This window comes from Carlito syrichta, unplaced genomic scaffold (assembly GCF_000164805.1).
Source record: "Carlito syrichta isolate Samal-C Ts95f unplaced genomic scaffold, Tarsius_syrichta-2.0.1 Scaffold313403, whole genome shotgun sequence".
Classification (NCBI taxonomy): domain Eukaryota; kingdom Metazoa; phylum Chordata; class Mammalia; order Primates; family Tarsiidae; genus Carlito; species Carlito syrichta.
Window position 1 is genome coordinate 75,790 of NW_007257499.1, and position 14,254 is coordinate 90,043.

Genomic DNA, 14,254 nt, shown 5'->3' on the forward strand with positions numbered 1-14,254 from the left:
AGCCTGGCTGACTGGCCTCTGGTGAGTTCCCATGACTCTCCTGGCCTCAGTTTCCTCATCTGTAAAATGGGGACAATTACCACAGTACCAGCTGGTTGTGAAGCCTGAATTAGGTAATGTAAATAAAGCATTTAGAAGCATATTGAAAGCAGCTGCTGTTGCTGCTAATTTTTTCAAATCATTTTATTATTTATCGTAGAGGAGAAATTCCCTGGTGTTTGCAAAATTCTGACATTCAGGAACCTATGAGTTATTTAGTCATAAAAGGAAAGCAAAAACACCTGTGTGTGTTCAAGGACAAGGATGCTGACCTCTCCCATCTCCCCAACCTTGCCCATTCACAGTAACCACTGGCCACCCTAATTGCACCCAATGATCTGCGGCTGCCAGGGCCAAGTTCCTTTTCCATTTATAGCTGGACCCATGGAGTGGGGAAGGTGAAGTCTAGAGGGGCTTCTGCCAAGTCCCCAGCGATGAAGATGTGCCATCTGAGCCACCCCTCCCACTGACCTGGCCCTGGGCTGTGATGGTTTGAGGACTCGCCCGGGACCAGGATGAGTACAGACACCCAGGGCCACCAAGCACACCTCCCCCATTACCTTCCATGATGGTCACTGGGTCCTCTATTTGTGGCCGTAGTATGTTAGGTCCAAAAACAGTTGCCAGGTTCTGGACACTCATTTTGTTGACGTTTGAGTGGGACTGAACTTCATCCAGAAACCTGCAAAGTAAGGAAGATGCAGTTGGTAATGCAGACTTTAATGTCCAATCTTCTGGGAGTTGCCTGGCTCCATACCTTACTGCCCAGGGTCTCCAGCTTCTGGGCACAGTCTGCCCCTGCCGGGCTCGGATGAGGGCAGAGCTACCCCTGGGGTCCAAGGGGCCATCTCTGATGTCCCAGCAAAGGTCACTGGGACAAGAGCCTATCATTGTTTGCATAGAAGGAGGACATTCAACTCTTCAGACTAGAGTGGGGGCAGATGCCCTGGAAGACCCAGACCCCCAGGTAGGGGACTGGATGACAGCCACCCCTACATAACCCCTCCTGGTGAAGGGCTGTGGTCAAGGGACAGACGTGGGGGGACAGGATGGTGAGAGGTGCCCAAGAGGGACAAAGGGTAGGTCTCTTCTACAATGATCCACTGGGAACTGTTTAAAACTACCTATATCCTTGGGACTGTAAAGTTCTGTGAGCTCAGGGTCTGTGCTCTTTATTCCCTGCTGCATGGACACTTGGTGAGGCTGTGCAGGGTGGGGAAAGACACAGGCTCTCTTAGTAAAGGGAGAGCTGTGTGTTTGGGGTGGGGTGGAGTGCAGGAAAAAGTAGTTCCCCTCATTCCCAGTGCCACTTACTTGCAGATATATCTGAGCAGATTGTAATTGGCCTGAGGAAGATTGCTCACTTGTTTAGCCAATTCCAGAGTCCCCTAGGGAACGAAGGAGGAAAAACAGAATTTCAAAAACCAGCATTGAGGCCCCAGGGCCCTCCTCTGACTGAGCAAAGGAGTGGATGAGGAGAAAAGGAGGTGGAGGCCACAGCAGCCCAGACCCAGCTGACCAGGGGCTCCACCACCCCCATCTCCCTCCAAGGAGTGACCCAGACTGCAACCCCCTGGGAAGCTGAGTTGCTTCCAAGGAGCTGGTGTGAACAGCAAGCCTTTGCGGGGCCTCAGAGGAATGTCAGGGCCAGTGCTCACTCACTTATCGGGGCACAAATATTTGCCAGATAACGACACCCTCATCTCCCACACAGGCACAGGGAAGACAAACAGTCCTGCCCTAGCCCTCAGCCACCTGGGGCTGCAGACCAGCACCTGCAGGGGAGTGGGGGGAGGGCTGGACCCTCTGTCCTGGAAGTTGGCTCAAATTATTTTGGGAAGCAAACAGGACATAAATAGATAAAGGGTCTCCTTGTTTCTGAGTCAATGGCAGGCCCAGACATGGGGAATGGCAGCAGAGTATGAGCATTTATGGGGTGGCAGCCAGGGATGGACACCCAGGACCTGCCCTCCCAGACATCAAGGCCTGCACACAGGGAGGGCCCCACACACAGAGCAGATGCTCTAACTCCCCACCCCCAGAGCAGGATGTTCCAGGATATCCCCCTGAGCAGGATGCTCCAGACTCCTACACCCACATAGCAGGATGCTTTAGGTACCTGCTGACACAGAGAGCAGGATGCTCCAGACATCCCCCCCAACACACACACACACAGAGCAGGATGCTCCAGGACCTCTCCCCCAAAGCAGGATGCTCAGGCCATCCCTCTATACAGAGCAGGATACTCCAAAACCCTCTACCACACACACAGAGCAGGATAGTCCAGCCCCCTCCCCCCAACAGAATAGGATGCTTCAGGCCTCCCCAACCTCCACCTTCCCCCACACACAGAGCAGGATACTCCAGCCCATGCCCCTCCCACCACCACACACATACAGCAGGATGCTCCAGCCCAGGTCCCCCACCCTGCCCCAACGCATGTACAGAGCAGGATGCTCCAGCTCCCCTCCCCCACCATACACAGAGCAGGATGCTCCCGTCCATGTCCCACCCGCCCCACCCTACCACAAACACACATTCAGCAGGTTTCTAGCCAGGATCCATGTGCTATGAAAATTCACAAAAAGCCAAGAGTTTGTGTCTTGACTACACGCTGACGCCCAGCAAGCCCACCTCCCAGAAAGGGTCCCCAGGAGTCACTGACCTCCCCCTCGTCCTTGGTGAGCAGCTGGGCGCAGCTGAGGAAGTCCTCATACCTGGCGAAGGGGACCACGGGCTCAGGGAGCTCCCGAAGGTAGAGCTTCAGCAGAGAGGCCACCGTGTGCACATCTGTTGTGCTGAGGGTGAAAGAAGGGACACGTGTAAGGCCTGGAAACCACAAGAGTGACTGGCATCTTCCCCCACAAAGCAGCCTCTGGTCTCAGTCTGTGTGTGTGCACATGGGAGGCTGCATCTGTGGCCAGCTGCCCTTGGTCAAGTAAAGGCCCTGGCTGCTCCTGAGAGCAACAAACAGGGCTTGGAGGGGAGTGACTGAGAGCTCAGGGACTGTCCATCATACCCAGGCACTTGCTCAGAGCCCCCAAGTCCGTGTCTGTCAGTCTGTCCAGGACTGCGCCTCTCTTGCCTAGACTGTGCGCAACTCAAGGGGCTTCAAGAGCCACAGGGCTTGCAGGGCACAGATGCTCCACCACAGTGGCTGCTCTGGGCTGAGGAAATCATGCATAACCTGGGTCAGCTCACACAGGAGAGGGCCTTGTGACAGCAGGCCAGGGGGCACCTCCACAGGTCTGGTGGCCATCCCAAGGTCCCCTGCAGGACTCTGTGGGCTCTGCCTGCTCCCTGGGGTGGGAGCAACTGTCCTATGGGCCCTCCCTGGGTGCTGCCAAGTCCCAGCCTGAGCTTACCCACCCTGCTGGGCTCGTCCTTGGCTGAAAGGGGAGGAGCTGTGTCAAAACCATCCATCAGGCAAGGCTGCTGGCTCCTTGTCAGAGACCAGGCATCCTGGGAGCTGGCCACCAGAGGCAGGTAAGAGGTCAGGTCCTTTCCCCCAGTCTCTGGGTTCTGTCCACACTCCTGGCTTGAATTGCCCAGGCTAGAGTGGGCCACCCGTGGATGGTGGTGGCCCTGAGCCGGGGCACACTCCCTTCCTGGGTGCTGTTTGTGCTGTACAGTTTAGTTCCTGTTCTAGAGTCTTTTGCATCTCCAAGTTTGCATTCCAAGCCACATCCAGGCCCCAGGTAGTTCATCTGCTTGTCTAGGGCCCTGAATTTAAACCCTGGACCTGCATTTACCTCAGGGGAGGCACTGGGGAAAGATAAGCCTGGGGCCAGTAGACCCTGGCTGTGTCATGAAGGTTTGACCTGGTCCTGTCTGGGAGCTCATGCTGGTCTCACTGAGATAAGCCCTGGGTCCCTTCTGGTCTTGACACTTGGGATTCTGGGGTTCCATATGTCCATACGCACCCCAAATTCATACATTCACGGCCTCTCCCTGCCCCAGGCCTGTGAGCGCTTGGTCTAGCCAGGGTCAAATAGCCCCCGCCCTCTCCACCTTCCCTCTCCAGTCCGGCCTGCTGCTGCCTATGCCCTCCACTGCCCTCTCCCAAGCCACCTTTCTCTGCTGACTCCCTGGTGTGCTCATGGCCCCAGCAGAAGCCCAAACTTGAGACCAGCAGCTCCTTCCCCACTGGGGCCCCTGTGGGCTCAGAGGCAGCCTCTACCTGAGCGAGAGTTGCCCTTCTGCCAGAGTGAGAAACGGGAGAGAGATAGGAGGCAGGTCATCAAGCGTGCCCTGCAGAAAGACAGGATGGTGAAAGCAAAGATTGTGTATGGAGCCAGCCAGACATCTCCTTTTCTCCTGCTGTGTTGGTGAGGTGGGATAGGAGCACTTCTGCCTGGGCAAGTGGACACAGGGTGGCCCTATCACTCTGCAGACCTCCAGGGCGACATGCCTGTCCCATAGGGTGACTGCTCAGCCCTACCCAGTCACCTTGGCCCTGCAGCACCTTGATATTCTTTCTTTCCTCCCCCACTCACTGCAGAGTGTCATTTCTTTAAGAACTAGGGCAAGGATTTTCTTGGTACTCTTCCCTGAGTTTCCCTTACCCGTTCCCCTCCTATCCCCGTCATGAATCTAGTCCCCAGTCCCCACTACCCACCACCCAGGAGAACTCTTCACAGTCCAGGGCCTATGGATGCCCCACCAGCCTGTGGGCCTCACAGCATGGGTGAATGCTGAGGTGGAGGGGGCCGGGATAGGGGCGGAAAGGGCAGCAACAGCCAGCGGACATGGTGCCTGCCCTAGGGTCAAATCCACTGTCATCACTCTCTTGGTGCAACCTGCAATGAGGAAGACCAGTCAAGAGATTCCATCTCTGCATTCCCAAGGATCCCCTCCAGCCCACACTAACACCTATGTGTCCATCCAGAGTAAGGCCATGGCCTCCTGCTGTCCCTATTCATCTCAGTCCCCTAGAATCCATTCTTCACTCAGCAGCCTGGCTTCTGGGAGTCTCCCATCACCCAGCCCCACCTCCCCTGCCACCTGCTTCACTGGCTTCTCAGAGCCGAGAAAACGCCCCACTCTGGGCCTTCTGAAGAGCCTGGGTCTTCACAGAGTTCCCACCTGAGCATGCCCCCATCTCCACCCCTGCAACCTGCAGCTCCTATTAGGTTCCTCAGCCAGTGTTTACTTGTTATCTGTTGCAGACTCCTTCAAATTTCCACTGCATGGTACCACCCTACTCACATTCCTCCTAAAGGGCTCCTCCCTCAATGGACAGTAGCTGAGTGAAATTAAAAAAAAGCACTGTTGCCAGGGGTTGATGGAGTCCTGAGGATCTGGTATAGAGGAGACCCTCCTCAATGTTCAGCAACAACACAGACAGCCTAGGAAAGCTGCTACAGCCCAGGGCCCAGGAGACAGTGACATGGGAAGGAACGGGTAGAGGACAGCTTGGGCTGCTGAGGCTTCCAGGCCTGTTGGGGTTCTTTATGGTGGAGGGGCCCAGGACCTGAGGCTGGAGGGGACATTCTTATGTAGATGAACAGGGAGGTGAGGAGGGGTCTTCCTGGTGAAGGGGAGCCAAGGATAGAAGCCAAAACCCTGGAAGGAGGGTAGGATAGAGCATGGCAGAGAGCACCATCTACAGCCTAGGAGAGAGAGTTCCATTCTGGGCTACTCTGTCAGGGGTAGGTGAGAGGCAGGCACGGCTGCAAGGCAGAAGCCCTGCCACGGAAATAGCAGAAAGTGAGAGAGGCCTCAGATGCCCAAGAAGGGGCTTCTAAGGGAGAAGGAACCAAACCTCCAGGCAGCTATGGCAGTGTGGGAGTCACCGCTGAGGAGGCAGGGTTGGGGTACAAGCCTAACAGCCCCACCCTGGAAATGGGCCTCCAGACACAATCCCAGAAGAGGAGTAGAAGCAGTCAGAGAGCGAAGGGGCACCCAGGAGACAGGGAAGGGCTGCCTCACACTGCTAAGAGACCAGGAGTCAGGACTGCAAGCTGGGGGCATGGAATGTTTCCCTGTGGGTATTCAGCTGCCTCTCCAGGGAGCTTCAGGAAGCCCAGGCAGGGAGAGAAGCCAGGTTGAGCACATTGAGAATGCAGGGGAGCCAAGGTGGAGATATGGCAGGGTGGGTGAAGCTCAAATGGCCTGCAGCTGTTCCAGAAAGCCCCAGTGGGGTTTGAATAGGGGAGTGACGGTATCTAATTTGTGTTTGCAGACATCCTTCAGGTAGCATCAGGCATTAGGGCAGTGCATCTGATCCTGGGGAGCTTCTACAAGTCCAGGTTCCCTACCCAGGCGGCATTATTTGAAGCAATCTCCAACCCTAATGCTGCGCCACACAGACACAGGATGAAAAAGATTGACTGGCAGAGGTTCAAAATGGAACACAAGCTCATTGAGAGTCAGCATTGGGATAGAGCTTCACAACGCTCTATCAGCATTGGGATAGAGCTTCTCTTCCAGATGAAGAGACCCCTGTGCCCTCCCTACATAGTTCCTCCTCTGGGGAACTGTGGTCCTTGGCGCCATAGCTAAGGGGGACTTTGCACACTCTCCTGGTTGCAGTGATGAATCTGGGAAGGAGCTGGAGAGACTAAGAATGTTCTGCCCTAAGAGAAGCCTTAGAAAGACCAGGGCCAAGTACTGAATACCAGTGGACCTGTCTTGGGGCAGAGACAGGCCTCCTCTGTGAGGGCAGATTTGAGAAGGGCAGAAGCTCCACAAAGGGTAGGGCTGGCTTAATGCAGAAATAACTTTCTATGAAAAACTGCCCCATCATGGGTGGGGTCCTGTTGTCATGGGTGGGGTCTTGTTGGGAGATCCAGTACCCAAACAGCCCTGGGGTGGGCCACACCTCCCCTGCTTTCTTCCCCTGAGCTGTGTGGGTATAGTTGGCTCCACCTAGGGGAAAGCCCAGGACCTGGGGAAGCCCTTGTGAAGGCTTAGGATAGACATGTCCCCAGGGCAGATGGAAGAGACTCCATCCACTGTCCCTCAAAACCCAAGAGGAGGAGGTGCTGAGCTGCTGCACCGCCCTGCCACTGATAGTTGCCAGAGAAGTGGAACCAAGAGACGACCCTACAGAAGGCCTGGGGTCCTGGATGCAGCTGTGCCTGATCTATTCCAGCATGGCAGTCAGCAGAGGCCCTTTTTCTTTTGCCTGGTCAGGTTTATGAGCATGTGCAGCAGAAGCAGCCTGAATGCATGTGAGTGGACCTGGTTTGTGGCAGGCTCCATTCCAAGAGGAGACCCAGAGCTGCTGAGGTGACTGTGTGCCCTACACCTTCCCATTGGGAGGGCTGGTAGAGTACACATGTGACAATGTAAACAACCACCCTGCCCACCATTCTGTTGCCTGGCTTCTTGGACGTTAGTCCGCTTCTGCCCACTGAAGTTGGTGCCCTGGGCAAGAACCCTGCAGAAGGAATTGACAAGTGGCTCCATCTGTACCACCCCTACCACCATTCTGAGCTCACCTGTCAAACAGTGGCTTCTCCCCACAATCGAAGGAATCCTGCAGGTCCCTCACCAGGTTGGCCTGGCCCGGCATGCGGAAGAGCCCCTCTTCGGTGAGCCCACGCTCCCGGATGAAGTCCACACACTGCTCCACCAGCAGAGGGGCCAGGCGGGGGCCATACTTCCGCTCGTAGTGGACTGTGTCCTCCAGGCGCTGCCCAAAGATCCCTGGGCACAGAGGGGAGCTGGTCACACCCTCTGCCACCCAGTTCATCAGTGGACAGAGGGTGCTTGGGACAATGGAGGGTCCTATTGCGCTAAAGGTAGCCCCTTCTGAGGAAGCAAATTAAACACTGAGAGGATGCACACTAGGAGGCAGGGTCCTGGGCCTCCTGGACAGACAGTGGGAAGACTCATACCAGTAGGCAGGGCCCTGGACCTCCTGGACAGACACTGGGAAGACACACCAGGAGGCAGGGCTCTGGGCCTCTTAGACAGACACTGGGAGGATGCACACCAGGATATGGGGCCTGGGGTTACCTAGAGAGAGAGTAAGAGGGAGCAACAGGCATGTGGCCTGGCATGGACTGTGGACTTGCCCAAGTCAGGGGTAAATGGCCCGCAGGGAGCATGCATTATGCATGTTACCGATCAGTTTCCAGATGGAAACCATCCAATGCCCATCAACAGATTGAGCAGATACCTGTATTCTGGTCTTACCAAAGAACACTGTGCAGCAATGAAAATGGATGAGGCACAGCTCACAGGACAACACAGACAACACGATAATGTGAAAAACAGTCATGACTTAACATCACGAATCATTAGGGAAATGCAAACCCAAACCACTATGCGATACCACTGCCCAAAGATGGTTGCCCATGAGGATGCTGCAACAAGTGTTGGCAAGAAGCTGGAACCTTTGTACGCTGCTGGTGGAACTATAAAATGGCACACTTGTGGTGGAAAACAGTATGACACTTCCTCAAAAAATTAAAAATGGAATTACAATATGGTCCAGCAATCCCACTGCTGAATTTATATCCAAAAGATTTGAAAGCAGGGTCTTGAAAAGATTATCTGTACATCTGCGTTCATAGCAGCACTCTTCACAATTGCTAGTGGAAGCAACACACGTGCCCATCCATGGATAAATGGATAAGCAAGATATAGTCTAGCCATACAATGGAACATGATTCAGTCTTAAAGAGAAAGGAAATTCTGACACATGCTACAACAGGAATGAACCCTCAGAACATTATATGAAATGAAGTAAACCATTCACAGATGGACAAATATTGCATAATTTCCCTTACATGACATACCTAGAATAGACAAATTAATAGAGATAGTAGCATGGTGGTTGCCAGGGCCTGGGGGGAGGGGGAGATGGAGAGTTGCTGTTTGATGGGCACAGAGTTTCAGTTTTGTAAGATGAAAAGAGTTCTGGAGACGGACAGTGTTGATGGCTGCACAACAATCTGAATGAACTTAATGCTACTGAGCTGTGTGCTTTACAAATGATGAAGATAGTAAATTTTATGTTATATATATTTTATGAAAATTTTAAAAAAAATTTTTTAATTACAATGAAAAGAAGCCAGATCCTAGAATACATGACTCCATGAATGCATGACTCCGTTCACATAAAGTTAAAAAATAGGCCAAGCTAATCTGTGCTGTTAGGCCAGAACATGGTTACTTTGGTGGGTCAGTGACCTGAAGGGGTCTAAGGGATTCTGGGGTGTTAGTAATGCTCTGTCTCTGAACCTGGCATTTATTTACCCAGTTATGTTTATCTTGAAAAAAATTCCACTGAACTGTACACTTATGACTTGCACACTTGTCTTCACTCTATACTTCAGCAACATTTCATAAAAGAAGAAAGAAAGACAAAAAGAAATCAGAGGGAGAAAGAGTCCAAACACTTAATACAGGACAAGATGCCAAATGAGGAACAGAGGGAGAAAGAAGATAGAGGAACATCTGATTGAGAAAATCTATGACAACTAAATATACCTCTGGGTTAAGAGTTTCCTGGAAGCCCAGGCAGAGCAGAAGGAGTTGAGATCCATAAAGCTCTCTATCCCACAGTAGAGTAACAGGAGAAACAGACTTCTGCCAACCCTAAGCTCTGCAAGGTATTTGGAATGCCTAGTATTACTCATATCCACCATGCAGAGACTTTCCCTGCAGTGTGGCTTTTGGGGTGTACCAGGGGCATGATGCCAAAGCTCCATTCTGTCCAGGCACAAGACTCCTCAGAGATCTGGTGTGGAGCCAGCTAGGGGAGGGGCTCACTTTGTCCTCTGGAAGCCTGCATAACTTCCCCTGCACAGGGGCTGTTTTGAAATAAAAGACATCAGTTCCTGTTACACTGCCTGGCACAGAGCAGGACACAGTAAATGTTCCTCACCCTGCTCGATCTAAAGACAAAGTATATAGAACTTCCCTCTTTGAGAAAACATGTCCACGTGGGCTGTGCTTGGTGATGCCATCAATGCTTTAGGGAGAAGTGTGTGCATGTGTTGCATGTGACCTTGTGTGTGTGCATGGGCAAGCACATGTGGGTGTGTGTGTGTGAGAAGAATGCTGAAGTAGCCAACACATGGTGCTGTTCTGAATAGGTTACACCCAGCAACAGATTTAATCCTACACAGCTTGAAACCTTGGGACTATTAGTCTCTTCATCATCAACATCATCATCATCGTCATCTTGACTTTTCAGATGAACAAACTGAGAGACAGAGGGGTTTAAGAATGCACCAAAAGCTCACCCAGCATGTAGCAGGGTCAAGGTTCAAACCCAAGCAGTCTGGCTCCAGGAGCAGAAAATGCTCTGGGCCACACTGCTGCTCACTACGCAGGCTAATGTGTAGATACCTACGTGAGCATCCACCCAAGGAGTCTTGCTTCCCTCGTTTCTCTTGTCTTTCCTCACAGCAGCTTCCCAGGACGTGGGCCAGGAGGGCAACACGCAGAGGTACCAGAGGATGCAATACTGACAAGAAGGGATAGATGCCGCCTCTTGGAACTTGGTGGGTGAGACCAGCCACCACTGCCCACAAGGGTGGGACCCAACAGGCCAGTCAACAACCTTGAACACTAGGGCTGATGTTACTGCAAGATCAGCCTGTTGGCTGCCTGGGGCAGCTCTGAGAAGAAGCCAGTTCAAGGAGACCCCAGGGCCCACCACTAACAGTGTCCTGGGCTGGCCTGGGGACACAAAACCTCTGCTCCTTCTCATCTAACAAAGGGCTCAACAACCCATGTTCAACAACTGGCCACATGGGTCCACAGATGTACTTGCTTAGCTCGTACGATGATGGAAACATTTTAAAGTGACTTATTTACAATTAAGAAATTTCACATATCAATCTGGATTCCCAGCTCCTCTTGAAGAATTCACAGATATGATGGCACCAAGCTTGATCCAAAAGGCAACACTGGTGAAGCTCAGTGGCACCTGTACCCTTTTGATAGTACACACACTTGCTAATTCTCCACAGTCCCCACCATTCGCTATTGATTCTCACCCAGCCCACATTTCACTCATATGGCTTTGCTAGGTATTCATTCACCTCTTTTGCTTTGACCTCCGGAGCACAGAATTCCCCCAAGGACACTGGGGTTAGGATAAATAGGATGGGTTAAAAACGGGAAGCTGCACCTGTCGTGAATAGAGGTATCTTCTAGGACCTCAAATGAGTAGGCAGAGGACATACAGGAAAGTACTCATGGGCAGAGAGTTCTGAGAAAGGAGGGGCCAGCCAGGCAGTGCACTCAGCACCTGCCTTCTGCTTCCCTCCTCACTCACCCACATGCCTTTCCCTTCAGCTCTACCCACTATTCAGGTGGCATTAATGTGTCTGCTTTCAAACCACCAGGCCTGTGCGTGGGCAGGGACTTCTACCTGCGTGCCTCTTTCCTCCTCAGTCTGCGAAAATCTCCTATAAGCCCTTGGAAACAGCTCAAATGTCCTACATGAGGGACCCAACATGCCAGGTCTTCCCTTAGGCTCTCTCTCACGCTCTTCTGTTGCAGCTCTGACCCGAAATGGTATGAGAACACTCCCTCTGTTGGGTCCTAGGCCCTGAACCACATGCTGGTCAAGGAGAGCTGAGTGGAGAAGGGATGACACACTGACTAATGAGTGTCCCATCCCCACCTGCTGTGCCCAGTTTCCCACCCTCAGCACACAGGTGACTAAGGGGAAGAGACACACCGTAGGAAAAGTCACAACAAGGAAAACAACTCCAAAATTCCCTCTGAAGACCCATGAAGCTTCAACATCCACCCAGTCTCCTCTTGGATCCAGCTTTTCCTGCTCTCGCATTTCCTGTCCCCAGGACACCTGCCGTCCATCACTCCTATCTGGCCATCCAATCACTCCTTATGCCTGGCCCTGCTCTAGGAACTAAAGAGCTTCAGAGTTGCTCTGAGGGCTGTAAACATATAAATCCCCCTGGGCCTCCTCTGCTGCCTGCCCCCACGCTCAGGATAAAGCCTAAACTTGGCAGGCAGGCAAGACCCTGCCCCTTCCCCTCCACCAGCCTCTAGGGTGCAGAGGCTGGGCCAGCCCGGCTGTTCACATAGCATCCACTCCAGGCACCTCCCAACATCAGCATAACCACTCCCACAAACCATGAACCCTACCTGACCATTTTTCCTGCCTCCCCAAAACAGGGCTGGGAGGGCCAGGAAAGAGAAGACCACAAGGTCCTGGACACTGCTACAGAGAGGAGTTTTCAGGGAGGAAATGACGTTGGAACCAAGGTCTAACAATGAGCTGGAGGTAGCCAGGTAGGCAGGCATGGGGGGCACATAATGGTAGAGAGCAGGGGTGAGGGAGCATGGTCGGCAGTGCCCTGCCCTGGTAAGGAGCAGAAACCATGGCAAGCACTGACGCCATATGTCCCCCCCAGAGGCCCTCCAAGTGCTGAGCTTCTGCCTGGCATTGGGGTTGGCCTGGTGTGGGGGCACAGGCAGGAAGGTGATGTTCAAAGTCCAAAGTCACAGAGACAAAGATTCTGAGCCTGCACCAGTGCTGGTCTGGGTGCACATTCTGGCTAAGCCATTGAGGAATGGAGTAGCCCTCCTTTCCCGGGCCTGTCTCTCCATCTATAAAATGGAATAATCATACCTGTCTTTAGGGGCTGACTGCCCGGAGGCCCTGTATCCAGACATTGCCAGGTCCTAAGACGAACCCAACGTTCTCAGCACAGCCATTGAAGCCCTGTGTCCCAGCTTCAGATACTGTTCTCCTTCTGCCATCCTTGGAGGGAAGTCAGTCGGGGAGCCCCTGAGGGAGGTCTCATTCTAGCTCAGCCTCCCAAGAGCCTTCCTTCCCAGCTGCCCTCCTGCTGCAGGTGTCCTATGCTCAGGCTTCAGGGCCTGGCCTCCCTCCCAAGGGGCCCTCCCCACTACTCCCTTTGCCAGTGGAGTCTGGTAGGGCTTGCCCCTGCCATGCTGAACTCCCTCAGCCCTTTTGGCACGACTCAGAGGGGGAGCCCTGCCAAGAACCAGTTCCAGTAGGCTTGTCAGCTCCCTGGAAACCCAGCCAGCATGTGGGTTCCTCGAGGTCCCAGCCCACACTCTTCACAGAGCACTGCTCTGCCACTGGAGAGGAAACTGGCAGAGACTGCCTCTCCTTTTAATGAACTTGCTGCCAGACTTCCCCTGCCAGCATTTCCCTGGCAAAGCAATCCCTTACTCCCCTCTCCTGGGAATCCCATGCAGGTGGATGGGGTGGTGGGGAGTCAGCCGGCTTGGATTCGTCATCCTCGGTGACCCTGGGCACTGTCCTCAACCTCTCTGAGCAGGTATTGGCTACAGGAGGTTGTACCACACCAGGCACACAGAAGCAGGTGCTTAGTAAACTGACTTTCCTAACTCTGGAAGATCCTGGAGGGCCAACTCTGGGACTGGCTCTGCCTCCCCCTGAGTCCCACTCCATGGCCCCAGCAGAGAAGAATGGTCAGGGATTCTCTCTTGGAGATGATCCCAAAGCAGCCTAAAGCAGAGCAGAGCTGCAGGTCTGCTCTGGCCATATTGCCTGCTTTGGGCTTTTCCAGGACAGGGCAAGGCCGTAGCCCAGGAAGAGGCACAATGAAGAAAATAATTCTGAAGTTCTCTCTAGAGACTCAAAAACTTGGGGTAATTCCACACGGATTCCCTTTCTGCTCCAGCTCTCCCTGCTCTCAGGTGCCCTGTCCCTCCCTACACCACCATCCTCCCTGCACCCAGCCACAGACTGTCACTTCCAGCCTCTGCCCCAGGTACTAGAGAGCCTCAGAAGTGCCTCCAGGGCTGTAATCACATACATTCCACCCCGTTTCCCCCAGCTGAAAACTTTTCCAGCCTTCTCACCCATCCAAGCCTGGAGAAGCACAGCGAGAGGCTAGCTCCATCTCGGGGGTCCTGCTCAGGGCCAGCCGGCCTTAGAGCAGAAGTGTCTCCTTCCTCCTAGGGGTGGGGACCCCCGGCACAACAGCCTTACTGTGGCCCCGGGAGGCTTGGGGTGGCAGCCCGGGGCTCGGATCCTGCTCGGTAGTAAGAGGTAGGGAAGGATCCTTTGCAAGTCGATGCGCCTCCCCCAGACTGAGTCTGCACGCGGGCCGCGCACTCCCAGCAGGGGTTTGGGGGAGGCGTCCGGCTTCTGCCTCTTCCCTCGGACACAGTGCCCTCCGCCTCCCGGGAATGGTTCCGGGCACCCGATCCGCCGCGACACCCAAAGTTCTCCGGATCCCCTCCGAGCCCCGCCAGACGCATGCGCAGCGCTCTCCTCGCC

The 14,254-nt window shown here is 53.7% G+C and overlaps 1 protein-coding gene across 1 annotated transcript in view; it reads right to left on the minus strand.

Annotated features, from left to right (window-relative positions):
• Positions 1 to 14,254, minus strand: part of ARHGAP22 (Rho GTPase activating protein 22) — a 167,032-nt gene that overhangs the window by 5,963 nt on the left and 146,815 nt on the right. The window contains exons 5-8 of the mRNA XM_021718760.1: positions 7,485 to 7,692; positions 2,705 to 2,837; positions 1,354 to 1,427; positions 600 to 721 (exon numbers count right to left, since the gene is read on the minus strand). Coding sequence (XP_021574435.1) covers positions 600 to 721; positions 1,354 to 1,427; positions 2,705 to 2,837; positions 7,485 to 7,692 — 537 coding nt within the window. The remainder of the gene's footprint in view (positions 1 to 599; positions 722 to 1,353; positions 1,428 to 2,704; positions 2,838 to 7,484; positions 7,693 to 14,254) is intronic.